Raw genomic sequence first — 22,844 nt, forward strand, 5'->3', positions numbered from 1 at the left:
CTATTTGTGACTAAATTTAATAGGAGCTTCATTCTTTCAATTGCAGTCGTGGATTTTCTTTTGATTTTCTATTAAATGAATATAAGAAATGTTAACAAATTGCCCTTTTAGATTTTGACATCTCTAAAGAGTCTGTGTTTATTTTTTTAAGAGAAGACCATTTCACAGAGCATGCATTAAAAAGCTGTAAATTTCACAGGAGCTTGCTATGGGATAGATCATTATGACCATCTCAGAGCTGGATGGGATGGATGTGGATTTAGCACGTTTTGCGATTTCGGCACGCCAGGATCTTGGTGTAAATGTCAACTTTACGTGAATCCCTGCTTAGGCACTTGAACAGTTTATAAAATTCAGAAAGACGCCTCTCTTCATTGCGGGACGTCAGGGATGAGAATGACCAGAAAATCTGAGTCTTGAGTATCTTCTCATAGGCTGGAACAATAATCTGAATACCCAAAAGATAATGACTTCTTAGTCATTGCGTTTTATTAGTACTTACTTATCTTTTTTGCTTCTAATTATCAAATTAAGATTTGGGGAACACATACAAGTATAAAACACTCTAGATTTGGATTTTGGAGCCAGCCTATGAGAAAACTATTAGGAATCTAAAAAGTAGAAACATAATTCAAGTTTAGCTTTAACTTTCTCTTTTCTTCCTTCCCACTCTCATCCTTTGATTTGAGGAGAACAGAGAAAGAAGACAAGTGGACTTCAAGAGCAGATGTCCTGGGATACTTTGAGGAAAATGCTGAGCTTGCAAATTCTGTTCTGTAGTTCTCTGAATCTTGATAATATTTCAACCACCTGTGCCCAGGAAGAGGCAAGCTTTTGGTGGAATTGTGTGCAATACAGGGAAGGCTGCACATATCAAAAATTGCAGTGAAATTCTGATTCCTTTACAGTAGACTCTATCTCTACGAATGACTAGGCTCCTGCTTTATGTAGTAGCAGTCTAGCATATAGAAGACATGAATCTTTTTCTTACAAACTGAGATATTTCAAAACTCCTTACGCATTACAGAGGTCACCTCTTTTATTCATGAACAAAGCAAGAAAGCCCTCTGCAGGATGCTCACCTGTCTGAATTGACCTGCTATGAATGCTTGAAGTTTTTCTGACATTTTCTTATTCTCTATGGCGCTTGATAGGATAGCCTGTGAGACTTCTTTCCACCTCTGCAGCTCGGTGACTAGATAATACAGAGGTTTATTCCAGCTGTACAGTAAGCTGAGTATCAACGTACTAAGGTCTTCATTCTAAGCAATAAGAAACGGTCTCATTAAAATAATCATAATTCAGTGGTATTGGTAACATATGATCTTTGCTCAGAGCAGCTGACTTAGAAAAAACTTCTGGTTATTCCTATGTGAATGCAGAGATTTTTGAAGGTAGTAAAAGTTGCAAAAGTATAAGTATAAGTTATTAGTTCACACTTCACTGAATTATTAAAAATCTAGGTTATTTTGGAAACTAATTCTTCTCATGCATTCTAATATATAACATGAAGAATTTTCTTTTTTCATCTGAAATTCTACCACCACTCAGTGATTTCTTTTATGTTTGTATATTTGTGTGAGAGAAATCTATGTATTTTTTGACAAGCCAGTATGTACCTGCATTACCTGACCCAGGAAAGAGGCATTCTACCTGTGCCCACATCATTGTCACCAACTGATTCTTTTGTAATAATGAATCAGATGAGTGATTTGTATTGATTTTTGATTGGTAATATGTTTTATGATATTACAACAAAGAGACAATGAGGAAGATGTGACATTCCTAAACAGGTTTTCTTTCCTCAGTTGATCCCAACACCAGCCCCCATGCTGGTATCAGAAGAGTCTGTTTTGTTGACATGTGTCTGGACAGAAAAAGGCACAGTGTTGTCTTTAGTAACAGCATCAGTGGGATTCACAATGGAGGGTTTTCCCCCTTGTTCACTACTACTAGTAGAATTGAGCATGAAAATCCTGGGGGCTGAATATCTCTAGTTAATATGTTTGATTTCTTTACATCCATGAACTGTTTTAGTGGTAAAGAACATAGAACTGAATAGGACTAAATATAATAATGCACATAAAATGCTTAGTAAAATGTATGGCCCTGTAGTAACTCTCAATAAACTATAAATTCAAGGTTTTTGAAAAATCCCTCATCTTCTTGCTCTTTGACCTTTTTCCTTTACTTGATCATCCTCATTATTAATGAGCTTAACAGAGCAAAAGAATGCTGATATCACTAAGAAGGTTGTAGAGAGAGAGGATAGAATTTTAAGGGGGGATGCATGTGAAAATATTTTAAATAATGTTAGGACGAGGGATAATGCAGGAAATCAGAATGGAGAGATTATAATGGTCAACATTTAGAGCTGCCATCAATGATTGAGGCTTGATATGTAAACAGTTTTGTCCTCAGAACAGAGGCAATTGTTGCAGCCATGAAAAGCAAAGCAATGTTTTATGGGCCATTGTGGGGGAGACTTGCAAATTAAGAATGAAAGGTGACAGAGGAATGATTGAGAATGATGAATGAGGGAGGTATCAGAGAAGTAGAAGCAGAATCAGGAGAACCTAGAAAGGCAGACGTGATGCTCGAGTGGTGCAGAATAGGACTCCCAAGTAGGCGTCACTAGTAGCAGGGAGTACTCAAGACTGGGGTGTGTTTCTTACATATTCATGAATTTTGCAGTCTTATATTTTACACATGGAAGTTCCCATTCATTTCCTGTTTTCGTACAGAATAATAGCTGCTATCCTGTGTCGAATGCATTGGTTGAACTAAAGTTGTGTGCATGGACAGTTTATACATCTGTTCTTGGTTTTGCTACTACAGATCTTTAGTTATCCCTTATGCTTCATCAACTGCATAATATAATTTCTCTTCAATGGCTTACAGTTCTTCCACCTTTTTCTGCATGTACAGGTACCATGACCTCTAATAGTCTGAAGCTTGGTAACCTACGTACTGTCTCATTGATCTGGTGAAAAACCCAGGTGAAAGACTCACGTTCATCTGTTGGGCTTCTTCTCTTTCTTCAGGAGCATGGAGGGGATCGGTGTGGCAGCTGTTGGTGACATTGATATGGTACTGTTTGCCCTGGGCATATTTTTCATCCTAAAAGTGATCAGGCAATTAGTTAGGGTTGTTGGGCATTCAGTTCTTATAATGAACCCATTATAAGAACATATATATGCTTGATAGATGTGTAATTTTTTTAACAGTGGGGTTTCACAATATTTCAAATTCATTCTTTTCCTACTTTTTCTATACATTGTCTCTATAAAAATGATTTTATATCTAACTCTTCTAAGTTTAATATTTTCCCTTCTCTGTTTATTATTATCCTTTTTTTTAAAATGTTTGAACCAAATATAGTACATATGTACCAATAGTTGGTGCTTCCCAGAGACGGTAGTAATAAAGAACATTCCTGCTAATGCAGGCGATATTAATGTTAAATGAGCTCTTAGGATGGAACACTCATCCAATAGGTTTAGTGTCTCCATGAAGTGAAACACCAGAGAATTTTCTCTTCTGTCTCTGTGTCTGTGTGTCCTTTCCTCTGTCTCTCTTCCCCACCCACGACCCTCTGTGAGGATGCACGGAGAAGCCATCCTGGGAAGAAAAAATTCCTACCAGAACCTCACCTTGCTGGTGCCCTGATCTGGGACTTCAAGTCCCCAGAACTGTGAGGAAATAAATTTCTGGTGTTTATTCCACTGAGTCTATTGTATTCTCTTATGGCATTCCTGGCTGACAAATACAAATTCATTTATTTTGGAAATGTTCAAAAAAGAAAATGAATGAAAGGAAATTGAAAAAAATCATCGCACTTCTTAGGAATCTTTGAGATTTCACAAAACTCATCCTTTTTTCGATTTCACCCTCTTATGAACTGATGACATCTTGTACCTAGAGAGTATGTTATTGCAGGCTTCTTGTTTAAAGGATAGTATAGGCCAGTCACTTATGTGAAATTTCCTTTCGAGTGCCTGGCGGGCTACAGTATATGGGGTCGTAAGTGTCGTACAAGATTTAGCTACTAAACCACCACCACCACAGTACTTACAAACTCTTTGAACATTATTGTGGAAAGGTTATGGAAGTTGTGGGTCAGCCAGGCAGAATCGATAAGCAGGTCTGTAAGAGAACTCAGGGGGGTGTCAGGACTGCAGGATGGGCATAAGTTGCCTTGGCACAGGAGCAGATTTGACATGACCAGCAGCAGAGGCAGGCAGGACCCTCCTTAAATAAAAACATGAGCCATGCTGAGATGATCTAGTCACCTGAGGTTATCAAATCCGTCCTGTGGAGGGAAGCCTTCTCTTTCCCTGTTGGTCTGAGCAGGAGTTGGTGCTGTAGTAGTTGGGGTGGTGAAGAAGTAGCTGAAAGCAGTACAGTATTGTAAAGCAATTACCCTTCAATTAAACATCAATAAATTTACGTATAAAAATGTTTTTGGGGATCATATAACAGGTTCAGATGCACACTCTGACTGGAAACTGATGGTGTCAGTTATCATTGATCAGTGATTCATTAACTTTATAGTTGAATGAGATAAGTAAACTAACAAACACTATTGTCTGTGACTCAGTGTCACAGCAAGCTATAGTCCTGGTCTGCGTTCACTTTAGGTGGTATAGCGCCCCAACTCTGAAACTGAGGCCATTCCCAGAGCACACAGTCATGAGTCCTGCCCAGGGTTTCTGTTCCTGATGCTGGAGGATTCTGTTCGCTGGTCCACTAGGTCCAAAACATTCTCTGGTTCTATCATGTGCACAAGTCTTTCTATTGTGGTTTTTTAATTTGATTCTCTTATTCTTTTGATCAGACTGCCAAGTCTCTTTAAGATTGACTTTTCAGACCCTTTTGTGCTTTGATTTTTCTGATGCTCATTAGTGTATCTGCTTCCATGTCTACCTCTCTGAGTAGTTTTCAGTATCTACGTATACCCTACCATATTTCCTTACTGTCTGGATTTTGGTGTTTAGCATCAGCATACTTTTATGAACTTCATTTTCCTTCTGGTGAAGTTTCTGGTATACAGCTTAAGCTGGTTGGCTCCCACCTGGCTTGTTTGTGTTGTCTCCAAAAAATTAGAGAACTTTGCTTTCTTTCTAGGCAATACTGACCCTTCTTTTGATGCCATTGCTAATCTGCCTCATAAGCTTTGTCTTTCTCAATCTACTGTAACTCGAGTACTAAGTGTCTCTATGTTGGTATTACTAGTTTATTTCATTTTGTTAATTTTAATTGGAGGCTAATTACTTTACAATATTTTAGTGGATTTGCCATACATTGACAGGAATCCGCCATGGGTGTAGATGTGTTCCCCTTCCTGACCCCCCTCCCACCTCCCTCCCCATCCCATCCCTCTGGCTTATCCCAGTGGACCAGCCCCGAGCACCCTGTATCATGCATCGAACCTGGACTGGCCATTCATGTCACATGTGATAACATCTTTCTAAAATCCATATATATGCATTAGTATACTGTATTGGTGTTTTTCTTTCTGGCTTACTTCACTCAGTATAATAGGTTCCATTTCATCCACCTCATTAGAACTGATTCAAAAGTATTATTTTCCGTGGCTGAGTAATATCCCATTGTGTATATGTACCTCAGCTTTCTTAGACATTTGTCTGCTGATGGACATCTACGTTGCTTCCATGTGCTGGCTATTATAAACAGTGCTGTGATGAATATTGGGGTGCACGTGTCTCATTCAGTTCTGGTTTCCTCGGTGTGTATGCATAGCAGTGGGATTGCTCAGTCATATGGCACTTCTATTTCCAGTGTTTTAAGGAATCTCCACCCTGTTCTCCATAGTGGCTGTATTATTATTTTAAATAAATATCAACCTAGTATACCAGAGAATTAAAGGGAATAAAATTACAATAGTATTAGTAATAATACATTCCCCCAACATTTTAATCCAGTAATGCTCCCAGTTTTAAATGACTTACTATCCATGTATTTTTGAGGCCCCCTACTCACTTGACTTTACTAGGTGTTTCAATTTTGAAACAGAAAGTAGAAAACAATGGAGTGGAAAATTCTGAAAATCACCTTGGATTTTTGATGCCTAGAGGTTAAGTATGTAATTATTAGTTTTTTATAGTTAGTGGGGCTATTCTTAGCACTTTGTAATTGCTATTGAGTAAAGGATGCATACTGTGAAGTGCAATCACCAAACAGGAGATTGGAAATAAAGAAAGCACTGTCAGGAAGACACAGGCTTCTGTTTTGGAAGGAAAAACTTACAGTGTCTGTCATCTACTGTCTAATCTTAAAAATTTTTAAAAATCTTATTCTTCCTTGCCCATTTAATAATTTGGGTTGTTTGATTTCTTCTACTACTGAGTTGCATGAGTCTCTTATATATACCTGGATAAGAAGCCCTTACTAAATATGTGATTTGCAATTTTTTTTTTCATTCCATAGTTTGCCATTTCATTTTCTTGATGGCTTCTTTTACTATGCAGAAGATTTTGAGTTTGATGTGGTCTCACTAGTTTATTTTTTTGAAAAGCTCTTGCCTTTGCTTTTGATGACTGACTGGTTTGAGCTACTTTTATTCCGGAAAGCAATCCTTTATCAGTTGTTTTATTTGGTATTATCTTCTCCCATTCTTACCAAAAGACACAAAGTGGCTGAATGCATACAAAAACAAGACCCATATATATGCTGTCTACAAGAGGCCCACATCAGTCCTAGAGACTCATACAGACTGTAAGTGAGAGGATGGTAAAAGATATTCCATGCAAATGGAAATCCAAAGAAAACCAGATTGGCAATTTTCATATCAGAAAATATAGACCTTAAAATAAAATCTATTACAAGGGATAAAGAAGGACACTGCAAAATGATCAAGGGATCAGTCCAAGAAAAAGACAAAACAATTTTAAATATTTATGTACCCAACATAGGAGCACTTCCATATACAAGGTGAACGCTAACTGACATAAAATGGGAAATTGATAGTAACACAATAATAGTAGGGCGTGTTAACACCCCACCTCTACCAATGGATAAATCATCAAAACAGAAAATAAATAAGGAAATATAAGACTAGAGGGAACTATTAGAGCAAACAGACCTAATAGATATCTTCAGCACATTCCATCCAAATGCAGAATACACTTTCTTCTCAGGTGAACGTGGAACATTTTTCTCATCTTGGGTCACAAATCAAACCTCAGTAAATTTTAGGAAATTGAAATTTTATCAAGCATTTTCTCTGAACACAACACTGTGAGACTAGATAATGACTATAGGAATTAAAAAAAAAAAATTTAAAGACCAAAAACACATGGAGATTAAACAAACCATTTCTGGATAATGAACATGTTACTGAGGAAATGAAGGAAATTAAAACAGCCCTAGAAAGAAAGAACAATGAAAACATGATGATCTAAAACCTATACGATTCAACATAAGCAGTTCTAAGAGGGAAGTTTAAAGTAATACAAATCCTACCTCAAGAAACACATTGAAATGACCACCTAACTTTACATATTTTTAATGCTTTTTAAATTTCTCTTATCAATGTCTTAAAGGTTTTGCATAAAATCTTTCCACACCTTGCTTAAGTTTATTTCTAAGTGTTTTATCTTTTTGTGATGCAATAGTAAATGAGATTGTTTTCTTTATTCCACTTTCTGAGAGTTTGTTGTTGATATACAGGAAGGCAACTGAGTTTCGTATATCGGAATATAGTAAACATTGTATATACTACATCTTTAAAGAATAGACATTTTCCCACAAATAAGACATATAGATGATCAAGAGGTATATGACAAGATGCTCAGCATCACTAATAATCAAAGGAAATGCAGATCAAAAGCACAAGAGTTATCACCTCATAACTGTGTGAATGGCTAGTGCCAAAAAAGTAAGAAATGACAAGTGTTATTGAGGATATAGAGAAAAAGGGACCCTTATGGCAGAAAGTGAAGAGGAACTAAAAAGCCTCTTGATGAAAGTGAAAGAGGAGAGTGAAAAAGTTGGCTTAAAGCTTAACATTCAGAAAACTAAGATTATGACATCTGGTCCCGTCACCTCATGGGAAATAGAAGGGCAGACAGTGGAAACAGTGTCAGACTTTATTTTTGGGGGCTCCAAAATCACTGCAGATGGTGATTGCAGCCATGAAATTAAAAGATGCTTACTCCTTGGAAGGAAAGTCATGACCAACCTAGATAGCATATTAAAAAGCAGAGACACTACTTTGCCAACAAAGGTCCGTCTGGTCAAGGCTATGGTTTTTCCAGTGGTCATGTAGGGATGTGAGAGTTGGACTGTGAAGAAAGCTGAGCACCAAAGAATTGATGCTTTTGAACTGTGGTGTTGCAGAAGATTCTTGAGACTCCCTTGGACTGCAAGGAGATCCAACCAGTCCATCCTAAAGGAGATCCGCCCTGAGTGTTCTTGGAAGAACTGATGTTGAAGCTGAAACTCCAATACTTTGGCCACCTCATGCGAACAGTTGACTCGGTGGAGAAGAACCTAATGCTGGGAAGGATAGGGGGCAGGAGGAGAAGGGGACGACAGACGATGAGATGCTTGGATGGCATCACCGACTCGATGGGCATGAGTCTGAGTAAACTCCAGGAGGTTTTGATGGCCAGGGAGGCCTGGCGTGCTGCGATGCATGGGGTCACAAAGACTCGGACACGACTGAGTGACTGAACTGAACTGAACTGATACACTGTAGGGATGTGTACCATTGCAACTGTCATGGAAAAATATTCTGGTGGTTCCTCAAGAAATTTAAAAGAGAGCTCTTATGTGATCCATTATCCCACTTCTGGACATATAGTCAAAGGAAATGAAATCATTGTCTCAAACAGAGATCTGTATTCCCAAGTTCATTGCAGCATTATTCACAGTAGCCTTGGTATAGGAACAAACTGAGTATCTTTCAACAGGTGAATGGATTAAAACAATGTGATGTGACATATATAGGTAAATATTATTTAGCCATTAGAAAAAGAAAGAAGTCCTTCCATTTGTGACTACTTGGATGAAACTGGAGGGCATTATGCTAAGTTAACTAAGTCAGAGGAAGAAAAATACTATATGATTGCAATTATAAGGTATCAAAAAAAAAAAAAAAAGATGGAACTCAGAGTAGAAAAATGATTGCCAAAGACTCGAGGGTAGGAGAAATAGGGAGAGATTTTTAAAGGTTACATATTCTCATGTATAAAAAATTAATACGTTCTGAGATCCTAATTTAGACCCATCAACAACAGGCTCTGTCATCAGAAGAGGATGCAGAAGGAAGTGTGCTGAGCAAACCTCTAGAAACCAATGCTTCCCTCAGTCCCTAGAATGTCCCAACCCTGACTCTGGATTTTGCGTGATGGACTGTGCAGAAGCGTGGCCGTGAGGAGCAGCCCTTCGCCCAAGGCCAGGGGTAGTGACCGAGAGCACCAGGCTGCAATGATGTAGGAGCGGCCGAGGGGCTCTACCCCAGGTCTGAGGTCAGAGGCGGTGGCTAAAGGGAGCTATCCCACTTCCGAGGTCAGGGACGGCAGCAGAGAGGAGCTACCCTACGCTGAAGTAATGGGCTGCGGCCGAGAGGAGCAATCTCACGGCCAAGGAGTGTAGGCTGGGCCGAGAGGAGGTACTCCACGTTCAAGGTCAGAAGGGCCGGCCATGAGGAGATACCCCTGGTCCAAGGTAAGGAGAAGTGGCTGCGCTTTGCTAGAGCAGCCATAAAGAGATATCCCACATCCAAGGTAAGAGAAACCCAAGTAAGATGGTAGGTGTTGCAAGTGAGCATCAAAGGGCAGACACACTGAAACCATAATCACAGAAAACTAGACAATCTGATCACACGGTCCACACTCTTCTCTAACTTAATGAAACTAAGCCATGCTGTGTGGGGCCACTGAAGATGGATGGGTCATGGTGGAGAGGTCTGACAGAATGTGGTCCACTAGAGAAGGGAATGGCAAAACACTTCAGTATTCTTGCCTTGAGAACCCCATGCACAGTATGAAAAGGCAAAATGATAGGATACTGAAAGAGGAACTCCACAGCTCGGAAGGTGCCCAATATGCTACTGGAGATCAGTGGAGAAATAACTCCAGAAAGAATGAAAGGATGGAGCCAAAGAAAAAACAATACCCATTTGAGGATGGGACTAGTGATAGAAGCAAGGTCTGATGCTATAAAGAACAATATTGCATAGGAACCTGGAATGTAACGTCCATGAATCAAGGCAAATTGGAAATGGTCAAACAGGAGATGGCAAAGGTGAATGTTGACATTCTAGGAATCAGTGAACTAAAATGGACTGGAATGGGCAAAATTAACTCAGATGACCATTATATCTACTACTGTGGGCAGGAATCCCTTAGAAGAAATGCAGTAGCCGTCTTGGTCAACAAAAGAGTTCAAAATGCACTACTTGGTGGCAAACTCAAAAATGACAGTATGATCTCTTTTATTTCCAAGGCAAACCATTCAAAATCATGATAATCCAAGACTATTCCCCAACCAGTAACCCTGAAGAAGCTGAAGTTGAACAGTTCTATGAAGACCTACAATACCTTTTAGGACTAACACCCAAAAAAAGATGTCGTTTTCATTCTAGGGGACTGGAAAGCAAAAGTAGGAAGTCAAAACACCTGGAGTAACAGACACATTCGGCCTTGGAGTACAGAATGAAGCAGGGCAAACGCTAATAGAGTTTTCCTAGAGAAAACACTTGTCATAGCAAACACCTTCTTCCAGCAACACAAGAGAAGACTCTACACATGGAAAACACCAGATGGTTGAAACTGAATTCAGATTGATAGTATTCTTTGCGGCCAAAGATGGAGAAGCTCTGTACAGTCAGCAAAAACAAGACCAGGAGCTGACTGTGACTCAGATAATTGTGAGGCTGTCACGGCTAACGCCATGACAGGCAGCCTAGATTAGGACTAGGCCTGGTTTCCCGGGGTAACATAATTATCAGGCCTCCTGGAGCCAGCCAATCAACATATGCCTAGCCAGAAAAAAGGGAACCTATTAGGGGAAAGCTGAAAGCCCCACGTTGGGCCAACAAAAATTACCTTGCAACTGTGTAACCAATCCGCTTGCACCAACTACATACTGTGTAACCAGTCTGCCCTCGCCAACTACCTGCTGCTTTTTTTGACCTAATAAATACCTGAGAGAACTGGGGCTCGGGACCTTTTTGTCCTCACACACTTGGTGAGGGCGGGGGGGCCCTGGCTTGAGTCAGTAATAAATTCCCCTATTGCAAGTTGCATTGTTTCTAGGAGTCTTCTTTCCCAACCGGGGACTCAGACTACGGGCAGAACATTTGGGGGCTCGTCCGGGATCCCTTGACCAGGGAAGAATGCTCTTTGGAACAAAGGGGAAAAAGGAAGGTAATAGCACCGGTGCTCAGGCAGGTCTAGAAAAGCCCAGAGTAAATCCGGGGCCCTGCTGTGAAGCAGGAAGGTGTCAAGCGCAGGAAGACCAGAGTAAATCCGGGGCCCTGCTGTGAAGCAGGAAGGTGTCTGGCGCAGAAATACCAGAGTAAATCCGGGGCCCTGCTGTGAATCAGGAAGGTGTCTGGCGCAGGAAGACCAGAGTAAATCCGGGGCCCTGCTGTGTCGCAGGAAGGTGTCTGGCACAAAAAGACCAGAGTAAATCCGAGGCCCTGCTAAAAGGCAGGAAGGTCTCTGGCGTGAGGGAAAGCTTTCCATGAGGGAACAGATTGGCTGCTCCAGCTGGCATGAGGCCGAGGCCAGCGGGTGCGCTGGAAGTCAGCCAGCTCCGCAGGAAGGAGACCTCCTCTCCTAAGCCCGATTCTGGGGAACAGTGGATGCCATTCGGTAGGGTGACCCTTGTTCCAGAGGATCTGTGTTGTCAGCCGATGTGTGTCTCTCTGTGTGTTTTTCTGTATAACTGCTGGCATTGTCTCCTGTCTCGTTGTTTCATTGTTTACTTCCTCATTTCTGTCTCTGAGAGTTTCGGTGAACAGGCAGACAGTTGTTGGGGCAACTGACGAGTCCCGGCCAGGGCTACTCCCTGGCGGATTCTGAAGGCCTCCCAACAAGTCAGTCCCAGTAATGGGAGCCTGAGAGGGTGAAACACTTTTCTTTTTTCTCGTATTCCAAACCGAGAATCTGGCCAAATAAAAACCCGTCTGTGTGGGCACGGGACAGGCACTTAAGAGCTGATAGGGTGCCTGCCACTGGAAGACACCCGTGAAAGGATAAGGGGGTCATGGAACGGGCTAGAAACACTTAGGGTGCCCGCCCCCAGCAAGAAATCTTCCGTGCAATGACTAAGGCACTCAAATAACTCCACGAAGCATACCACAAGCCCAACCTCCTGGCCGCCACCACTCCCGATAGGATTTTTTTTTGGTGGTAATTCTCGGTGACTTTCTTCTGACTCTCGCTATGTGGCAAGGAGAATCCACCCCACTCTCTCTCATGATTGATCATTTCTCGGATGTCAGGGCTAGAGCGTATGATCGGTTGCTACTGGTTACAAAGAGTAAATTAATAACCTTTTGCTCTGCAGAGTGGCCCGCCTTCCAAGTTGGATGGCCTCCAGAGGGAACTTTTCAACCTCCTATTATTCGGGTGGAGAAAGAGAAAGTTATGGCTCCTGATCCCTGAGGCCACCCGAGCCAAGTCCCATATGTTATAGTCTGGCAAGATCTAGTAGAAAATCTGCCCAAATGGTTAAAACCTTTTGTTCACAAACTCCCTGATTCTCCTAATGTACAGGCCCTGGTTATGGAAACTCCCACTCCCCCAGAGGAAGCCAAGAAGAATAAGGGCCCAAAACCAGTCTTGCAGGAATCCTCGGACCGGAACCTGATTGACTTGGAGACGGAAATTAGGCCCCCGCCATATGTCCCTTCTCCATTGCAGGTTATCCCGGGGGAAAGAGCTCCCCCCCCCCCCCGATGAATCAGAAGGGATAAGGGAATCCCGGCCCCAGAGAAGGAATAGAGGAAATAGGGGTGAGCAGGATCAGGGGGACCCAGAGTTACCTTCATCTACTGTACAGGCACTCCCCGTCCGGGTGGGACCAGCTAACCCGGATGGAGAGCGAACCTATCAGTATTGGCCCTTTTCCATGAGTGATCTGTATAATTGGAAAACCCAAAATCCTCCTTTTTCAGAGAAACCCCAAGGCCTCATTAACCTCTTAGATTCCATTTTGTTCACTCATAACGCCACCTGGGATGATTGTCAGCAGCTGTTGCAGGTGCTCTTCACCACGGAAAAACGGGAGCAAATCCTGGCAGAGGCGCGGAAACGGGTCCTGTCGTCGACAGGAGACCAACCACCCAGCCTCATCTCGTGGACGAGGGCTTTCCTCTCTTGCGGCCTAACTGGGATTTTGAGCGAGTAGAAGGTAGGGAGCATCTCCGAGTGTACCGCCAGACTCTAATGGCTGGCCTGCGGGCCACAGGTAGGAAGTCAACAAATTTGGCGAAGGTAAATTTAGTAAGGCAAGAGCCCACTGAGAGCCCGTCAGCCTTCCTAGAGAGGCTAATGGAAGCCTTTAGGCAATATACACCCATGGACCCCCAGGCTGAGGAATCACGTGCTACAGTTCTACTAGCGTTTGTGAATCAGGCAGCCCCAGATATTAAGAGGAAATTATAAAATATAGAGGGGTTAGGAGAACATACAAGACTTACTGAAAGCAGCTGAAAAGGTATTTAATAATAGGGAGACCCCAGAAGAATGGGAGGAACGACTTTGTTGGGAGGAAAAGGAACTAGCTGAGAAGATCAGGAAAGAAGATAGGGAACATAGGGCAAAGGAAAACCGGAAGAACCAGAGAGAGCTAGCCAAGATTCTTTTTATGGGGATGAAGGCCGGAACAGAATTGAGGGAGCCTCGAGGCCCCCAGATGGGAGAAACAGAGAGACCAAAAAGGCAGGCCCTAAAGAAAGATCAGTGCTCTTACTGCAAAGAACGGGGGCACTGGAAAAATGAGTGCCCTAAGAGGGACCTGAAGAAAGGAACAACCCAGAGAGAGAGAATTTCCCCTGGAACTCGAGTTCTATATGCGGGGGAAGACAGTGACTAGGAGAGTCAAGACTCGGCACCCCTCCCCGAGTCCTGGGTAACCATACATGTGGAGGGGAAACCCGTTGGCTTCATGGTGGACACTGGCGCCCAACACTCTGTTTTAAATCAAAAACTGGGACCAATGTCTAAAAAAACCAGCTTGGTGCAGGGAGCCACGGGGACAAAAACATATTGTTGGACCATGGAACAGAAAGTAAATCTGGAGACCCACCAGGTGTCCCATTCGTTTTTGCTGATACCAGAATGCCCAGCCCCTCTACTTGGATGGGACTTGTTGACTAAAGTTAATGCTCAGATCCATTTTGACCCTGGGGGAATGTCAGTCACGGATAGACTTGGACAGCCGATACATGTCTTGTCTCTAGCTTTAAGAGATGAATACAGACTTTTTGTGCCTAAGCCCTCAGAGGTTATAGCACCAGATATACAACCGTGGGTCCACAAATACCCATTGGCATGGGCAGAAACAGCAGGAATGGGACTGGCTAAACAGAGACATCCGGTCGTCATCGAACTAAAAGCCTAGGTGACTCCTGTGAGGGTGAGGCAATACCCTATGAGCCAGGAGGCTCGGCAGGGGATCACTCCCCACATTCGATGGCTCATGGATGCCAAAATTCTCAAGTGGTGCCAATCCCCTTGGAACACCCCCTTACTACCAGTGAAGAAGCCGGGGAGCACAGATTACAGACCTGTCCAGGACGTACGAGAAGTCAACAAGTGGGTGAGTGACATACACCCTACTGTCCCCAACCCGTATACCCACCTGAGCAGTCTGCTGCCTGAGTACACTTGGTACACTGTGTTAGACTTGAAAGATGCTTTTTTCAGCCTACCTCTGGTGTCCCAGAGCCAGGAAATATTTGCCTTTGAGTGAACTGAGGGGAAAGGCCAACCAGTAGTACAACTAACTTGGACCCGCCTCCCACAAGGGTTCAAAAACTCCCTTACCTTGTTTAATGAGGATCTGAGTAAAGACCTCTATGAATATCGGACTCGCCACCCAGAGGTCATCCTGCTGCAATATGTAGATGACCTTATGTTGGCTGGAACCACAGAGGAGGCATGCAGCCGTGCCACCGGTGACCTCTTACAGACTCTAGGCACCTTGGGGTATCGTGCTAGCACAAAGAAGGAGCAAATATCCTGGCAAGAGGTCACCTATTTGGGCTATAAGATCAGGCAGGGGCAAAGGTGGCTAACTCAGGCCATGAAGGAAACAATATTGCAGATACCAGAGCCCAAGACCCCCCGCCAGGTAAGAGAGTTTTTGGGGACTGTTGGATATTGTAGGCTGTGGATCATGGGATTTGCTGAGAAGGCCTGGCCCTTGTATGAGGGAAGTAAAGAGACCCCAAACTGGACTTGGACTGAGCCAATGAAACAGGCTTTCCGGACACTCAGACGGGCCCTACTAGAAGCCCCAGCCCTTGCCCTGCCTAACCCAAATAAGCCATTCCAGCTGTTTGTAGATGAATAGCAAGGAATAGGAAAGGGGGTCTTGATGCAACAATGGGGACCATGAAGGTGGCCGGTAGCATACCTTTCAAAGCAATTAGACCCGGTGGCCTCTGGGTGGCCCCCTTGCCTCCACATCATTGAAGCCACTGCCCTCCTTTTCTGCGACACCGACAAGTTGACGTATGGACAGCAACTCTGGGTTTACGCCCCCCACGCCATCGAAGGGGTTCTAAAGCAGCCGCCGGGTAAGTGGATCTCCAATGCCCATTTGACACATTACCAGGCCCTGCTGCTTGATGCCCCACGGGTGTGTTTTCAGACCCCTTGCTTCCTGAATCCAGCCACGCTTCTACCTAACCCAGAGAAGGACCACCCTCTCCATGATTGCAGTGAGATACTGGCTGAGGCCCTGGCGGCTCGAAAAGACTTAACTGATGTGCCGCTAAACAACAGTGAGCTAGTATGGTTCACTGATGGGAGCAGCTATGTAAAAGATGGACAAAGGAAGGCAGGAGCTGATATAGTTGATGATTCAGGACAGACAATATGGGCTGAGACACTTCCCCCAAACACGTCTGCACAAAAAGCAGAGTTGATTGCCCTAATACAGGCTCTGGAACAAGCAAAAGGGAAGAGAGTCACCATTTTTACGGACAGCCAATATGCTTTTAGCACTGTCCATATTCAAGGTCCGATATACCAGGAAAGGGGATTTAGAACAGCAGAGGGAAAAGAAGTCAAGAATTTGCCCGAGATCCGCAGGCTCCTGAAAGCTGTTCAACTGCCCTGGGCAGTAGCAATTGTACATGTCCCCAGTCACCAGAAAGGAGAAGACCCTAGGGCATGGGGCAATCAGGCTGCTGATGCAGCTGCTCGAGAAGCGGCCGGCCAGGACTACTCCGCCCCCATATTAGCCGTGGGACTTCCACCCCCTGGTATGGGGACTCTGCCACCAGTCCCCGACTAGTCCCTCCCTGACCTCGTTTGGATCAACAAGGATACCACCCTCCAGAAGGATGACAAAAATAGATGGTACTGAGATCAAAACAACAACCTGATATTGCCTGCCATCCTGGGTTGTCACCTATGTGAACACCTGCACACAACTACACACTTGGGGGAGAAAAAGATCTTGACACTTCTCCAGACAGCCTGCCTGAGGTTCCCTCGACAAAATGCAACTGTACGAGAGATAATCCAGGCTTGCAAAGCGTGCCAGCTGATGAGGACAGGGAAAAGGCAGCACATTGGAATAAGGTGCTGAGGGGAAGAGCCAGGGCAACACTGGGAGATAGATTTCACTGAGGTAAGACCAGGCAAGTACGGGTATCGCTATCTGTTGGTTCTGGTAGATACCTTCTTGGGATGGGTAGAAGCCTTCGCCACTAAGGGAGAGATAGCAACAGTGGTTGCTAAAAAGATCTTAGAGGCGATAGTGCCTAGGTACAGGATGCAAGTGACTATGGGCTCTGATAATGGACCTGCCTTTGTGAGTCAGATTGTACAAGGGCTGGCCCAAGCTCTGGGGACAAAATGGAAGTTACATTGTGAATATAATCCCCAGAGCTCAGGACAGGTTGAAAGAATGAATGGGACCCTAAAAGAAACTTTGAAAAAGTTGGCAATAGAGACTGGCGGGGACTGGGTGACCCCCCTCCCCTTCACGCTCTTTCGAGTGCGTAACACCCCTTATAAGCTGAATCTTACCCCTTTTGAGATTCTGTATGGAAGACCCCCTCTTGTGTGTCCTATATTCAAGAGAAAATGCCTACCACCCCCTACCTTGGGACAATTCCAGCAATCACTGATGGCATTAAGTAAGATGCAGAGCCATGTTTGGAAATTAATTTGAGAGGTACACGAGGGAACAAGCAAGGGAACCATCCCCTCACATAATATTGGCCAAGGTGATTGGGTTTCGGTAAAAAGATACACATCTAAAGCATTAGAACCTAAATAGAAAGGCCCTTATGTTGTTCTCCTTACCACTCCTACTGCTGTTAAGGTCAACGGGATCGGGCCCTGGATTCACTGCAATCATGTGCAGCAAGCCACCCCGGAAGAACAGGAGAAGGCACAAGCAGAATGGGAAGCAAGACCTCACCCGTCAAACCCTTTGAAACTGAAACTCATACGACGAGAGCCCTCTTAACCCTCCTGCTGATAACAGTTTTCATTGGCCCAGGAGCAACCAGCCACAACCCCCATCAGCTAGCTAACCTGACTTGGGTGATCTACAATCCTGAGACTGGAAAAGTGCTTAATTCAAGCTCCAACGTGGCCCCCAAAAGGACATGGTGGCCAATACTGACCTTTGATTAGTGCGTGCTTGTGGCTGACGGTAATGGGTTTGGTCCCCACCAACTGACCAAGTTCTTTGCCCATGGCTCTTTCGGTCTGTTCACCCGTAACTGTGAGCAAAAAGGCCCATTGTACTACGAACAGGTGCCTGTCTATGTCTGCTCAGAGGGAGGAAGGGATCGGAACCAAATTGAAAAATGTGGGGGAGTTGACTCTTTTTATTGTGCCGCTTGGGGTTGTGAAACCATGGGAACAGTCCATTGGCTCACTAACTGCAACAAGGACCTCATTCAGGTAAAATCACCCCCGAATTCCCAGAAATGTCCAACTAAGGGAGTATCATCCAAACCCAGGCAATGTTTCCCATTACAGATCAAATTCACAGACAAAGGAAAGAAATTTGCCAGGTAGGATGTTGGTCGAGCTTGGCGCCTCCGTCTTTACAAGACTGGCTATGACACAGGATTCCGGTTCGAGCTTAAATTAAAACTGGGACCACTCTATTTGGCACCCAAAGTAGCCTTAGGACCAAACGAGGGAACAACCCCAAAGCCTCCCTCCCAGAACCAAAGTCAGGCTAATAGATCGACTTCACGCACCGTGGGACCCCCCAAGGTTAACATGTCCCCACCAACAGACCCCCTTATGAAAATGATCTCCTCAGCTTATCTCACCCTAAATGCCTCTCGTCCAGACTTAACAAATGGTTGATGGCTTTGCTATAATATTAGGCCTCCCTATTATGAGGCGGTTGCCTTTTCTTCAAGATTCAATGTGACCTCTGATGTCTCTGCCTGCAGATGGCAGCAACAACGTGGGTCAGGCCGGTTGACAGTAGGTTCCATTACGGGCATAGGCACCTGTATAGGAACTATCCCTAAGACTTATCAACACCTATGTAATAATAATTCAGTCCCTAGGACTAGGCACCCCAATTCTACTCACCAGTGGGTACTTCCGCCAGAAAACGGGTGGTGGGCTTGGTCCGCTGGAATAACCCCCTGTGTCCATAAGGCAGCACTTAATGCCTCCCAAGATTTCTGTGTCCTAGTCCACCTGATCCCCCGGCTAAACTATTACTCAAAGGAAGAGCTGCAACCAAGGTTACACCCATTGGGTCAATATAGGGTAAAACGAGAACCAGTCACTGCCCTGACTTTAGCAGCCCTATTGGGTGCTATAGGAACGGGAAGTGGGATTGCAGCCTTAACATTGCAAGATAAACAGTATAATCAACTAAGGGCTGCAATAGATGAAGATATTGAGCAATTCAAGAAGTCCATTTCACACCTCCAAGAATCCTTGAGCTCCTTGGCTGAAGTAGTGTTACAGAATAGGAGAGGTTTAGATTTGTTGTTTCTGCAACAAGGGGGATTATGTGCAGCACTGGGAGAAGAATGCTGTTTCTATACTGACCATTCAGGGGTGGTACAAAAATCTCTCCAGAAAGTAAGAGAAGGACTAGCCCAGCAGAAGAGAAAACGAGAAGCCCAACAAGGCTGGTTTGAATCTTGGTTTCAGCGCTCCCCCTGGTTGACCACTTTGATTTCCACCCTCCTGGGTCCACTCATAATATTAATATTGTTACTGACCTTTGATCCATATATTTTAAACCGTCTAGTCTCATTTATTAGGGAGCGCCTAAATACCATCCAAATTATGGTATTGAGACAACAATATCAGTCAATTTCACAGGGAGAAGAGAAAGATTCCTCTACAAGAGTACAAGAACAGGGGGGAAATGTGGCGTTAGCCATGACAGGCAGCCTAGATTAGGAGTAGGCCTGGTTTCCCAGGGTAACATAATTATCAGGCCTCCTGGAGCCAGCCAATCAACATATGCCTAGCCAGAAAAAAGGGAACCTATCAGGGGAAAGCTGAAAGCCCCACGTTGGACCGACAAAAATTACCTTGCAACTGTGTAACCAATCCGCTTGCGCCAACTACCTACTGTGTAACCAATCTGCTTGAGCCAACTACCTGCTGCTTTTTTTGACCTAATAAATACCCGAAAGAACTGGGGCTTGGGGTCTTTTTGTCCTCACACACTTGGTGAGGGCAGGGGGGCCCTGGCTCGAGTCAGTAATAAATTCCCCTATTGCAAGTTGCATTGTTTCTAGGAGTCTTCTTTCCCGACCGGGGACTCGGACTACGGGCAGAAGAATAATGAACTCCTTATGGCCAAATTCAGACTTAAATTGAAGAAAGTATGGAAAACCACTAGACTATTCAGGTATGACCTAAATCAAATCCCTTATGACTATACAGTAGAAGTGAGAAATAGATTTAAGGAACTAGATCTGATAGAGTGCTGATGAACTATGGACGGAGGTTCATGACATTGTAAAAGAGACAGGGATCAAGAGCATCCTCATGGAAAAGAAATGCAAAAGGCAAAATGGTTGTTTGAGGAGACCTTACAAATAGCTGTGAAAAGAAGAGAAGTGAAAAGCAAAGGAGAAATGGAAAGACATTCCCATTTCAATGCAGTGTTCCAAAGAATAGCAAGGAGAGATAAGAAAGCCTTCTGTAGCGATCAATGCAAAGAAATAGAGGAAAACAGAATGGGAAAGACAAGAGATCACTTCAAGAAAATGAGAGATACCAAGGGAACATTTCATGCAAAGATGGGTTCGATAAAGCATAGAAATGGTATAGACCTAAAAGAAGCAGAAGATGCAGAGAAGAGGTGGCAAGAATACAAAGAACTGTACAAAAAAGATCGTCATGATCCAGATAATCACAATGGTGTGGTCATTCACGTAGATCCAGACATCCTGGAATGTGAAGTCAAGTGGGCCTTAGGAAGCATCACTAGGAACAAAGTTAGTGGATGTGATGGAATTCCAGTTGAGCTATTTCAAATCCTGAAAGATGATGCTGTGAAAGTACTGCACTCAATATGCCAGCAAATTTGGAAAAATCAGCAGTGGCCACAGGACTTGAAAAAAGTCAATTTTCATTCCAATTCCCAAGGAAAGGCAATCCCAAAGACTGCTCAAACTATGGCATAACTGCACTCATCTCACACGCTAGGAAAGTAATGCTCAAAATTCTGAAAGCCAAGCTTCAGCAATACGTGAACCGTGTACTTCCAGATGTTCAAGCTGGTTTTAGAAAAGGCAGAGGAACCAGAGATCAAATTGCCAACATCTGCTGGAACATCGAAAAAGCAAGAGAGTTCCAGAAAAACGTCTACTTCTGCTTTATTGACTATGCCAAACCTGTTGACTGTGTGGATCACAATAAACTGTGGAAAATTCTGAAAGAGATGGGAATACCAGACCACCTGACTTGCTTCCTGAGAAATCTGTATGCAGGTCAGGAAGCAACAGTTAGAATTGGACATGGACCAACAGACTGATTCCAGATAGGAAAAGGAGTACATCAAGGCTGTATATTGTCACCCTGCTCATTTAACTTATATGCAGAGTATATCATGAAAAACGCTGGGCTGGAGAAGCACAAGCTGGAATCAAGATTGCCAGGAGAAATATAAGTAACCTCTGATATGCAAATGACACCACCCTTGTGGCAGAAAGTGTAGAGGAACTAAAAAGCCTCTTGATGAAAGTGAAAGAGGAGAGTGAAAAAGTGGGCTTTAAGTTCAACATTCAGAAAACTAAGATCATGGTATCTGGTCCCATCACTTCATGGGAAGTAGATGGGGAAAACAGTGGAAACAGTGTCAGACTTTATTCCTGGGGCTCCAAAATCACTACAGATGCAGATTGCAGCCATGAAATTAAAAGATGCATACTCCTTGGAAGGGAAGTTATTACCAAATTAGATAGCATGTTTAAAAGCAGAGACATTACTTTGCCAACGGCTATGGTTTTTCCAGTGGTCGTGTATGGATGTGAGAGTTGGATGGTAAAGAAAGCTGAGCCCTAAAAAATTTATGCTTTTGAACTGTGGTGTTGGCGACGACTCTTTAGAGTCCCTTGGACTGCAAGGAGATCCAACAAGACCATCCTAAAGGAGCTCAGTCCTGTGTGTTCATTGGAAGGACTGATGCTGAAGCTGAAACTCCAATACTTTGGCCACCTCATGCAAAAAGTTGACTCATTGAAAAAGACTCTGATGATGGGAGGGATTGGGGGCAGGAGGAGAAGGGGACGACAGAGGATGAGATGGCTGGATGGCATCACCGACTGGATCAACATTAGTTTGAGTAAACTCCGTGAATTTGTGATGGACAGAGAGGCCTGGCATGCTACGATTCATGGGGTCGCAAAGATTCAGACCCGAAAGAGTGATTGAACTGAACTGATCTGCGATTATAATATTTGAGAGTCATGATCTAGTCATGAGATCTAATAATGAGATTGATCAAGCTCTGGATGTTGGTTATGGACAGGGAAGCCTGTGTTGCCATAGTCCATGGGGTCAAAAGAGTCGGACACAACTGAATGACTGACTCAACTGAAGAGAGTGGAACTTACCTGTGTTCTCCTCAAAAAGCAAAAGTTAAACATGTGTGGTGATGGCAATGATACTTAAAAGAAAGTGAAACTCATTTCTAATACATTCACAAATGGCAGTAGACAAGATGACGGAGCGGTAGTTGGAAGTGGGGTACACCTCTCTCCACCGATGCATCAAGAATGTCTAAAGACGCAGCAGTTCTCTCAGAAGACCAGGTGAGTACTGGCGGGATGCCCTGACTACAGAGGAGGAATATCAGGAGCCACACACATCTTGGTAGGACAAAGGAGAGAAGGGACGAGGATGAAGGGGAAAGAAGGAGGAGAGCAGTGGGACCATCCTGCACCTGGGCCTGAGAGAGCTGAAGGGCAGGGGAGAGATCCCCGCATCCATGGCCATCCACTGGAATGGGGAAGTCATTTGAAGCTGTTGGGGAGTGAACTAACTAACCTGTGACCGTCTGAACAGAGTGAGAACCACATAGACAAGCCATGCTTCTGCGTTTCATACCTTGGACAGGACTGTAAGTCCACTGATGTCCACGGAAGCTGGGAGCTGAGGCCATGAGGATTGCGGAAT

The 22,844-nt window shown here is 43.9% G+C and overlaps 1 protein-coding gene across 1 annotated transcript; it reads right to left on the reverse strand.

Moving 5' to 3' along the window:
• Window positions 1–259: 259 nt before the first annotated feature.
• On the reverse strand, window positions 260–22,830 carry LOC122697823 (chorionic somatomammotropin hormone 2-like). Its single transcript, XM_043908821.1, has 5 exons — window positions 22,776–22,830; window positions 4,076–4,248; window positions 3,013–3,120; window positions 1,083–1,262; window positions 260–448 (listed from the first exon to the last, which is right to left on the reverse strand). Exons 1-5 carry the CDS (start codon window positions 22,828–22,830, stop codon window positions 260–262), a joined length of 705 nt encoding a protein of 234 aa, XP_043764756.1.
• Between the last annotated feature and the right edge of the window lie 14 nt (window positions 22,831–22,844).

Source organism: Cervus elaphus, chromosome 7 (genome assembly GCF_910594005.1).
Source record: "Cervus elaphus chromosome 7, mCerEla1.1, whole genome shotgun sequence".
Classification (NCBI taxonomy): domain Eukaryota; kingdom Metazoa; phylum Chordata; class Mammalia; order Artiodactyla; family Cervidae; genus Cervus; species Cervus elaphus.

What these genes read in the sequence shown, in the direction of transcription:
- LOC122697823 (XM_043908821.1), bottom strand. Translation starts at nt 22,830, where the DNA reads ATGGCCTCAGCTCCCAGCTTCCGTGGACATCAGTGGACTTACAGTCCT. An exon ending in CAATAATGTTCAAAGAGTTT is followed by an intron (nt 3,121 to 4,075) that starts GTAAGTACTGTG and finishes GATCACTTTTAG; the next exon opens with GATGAAAAATATGCCCAGGG. An exon ending in AAGAAGCCCAACAGATGAAC is followed by an intron (nt 1,263 to 3,012) that starts GTGAGTCTTTCA and finishes CTTATTGCTTAG; the next exon opens with AATGAAGACCTTAGTACGTT.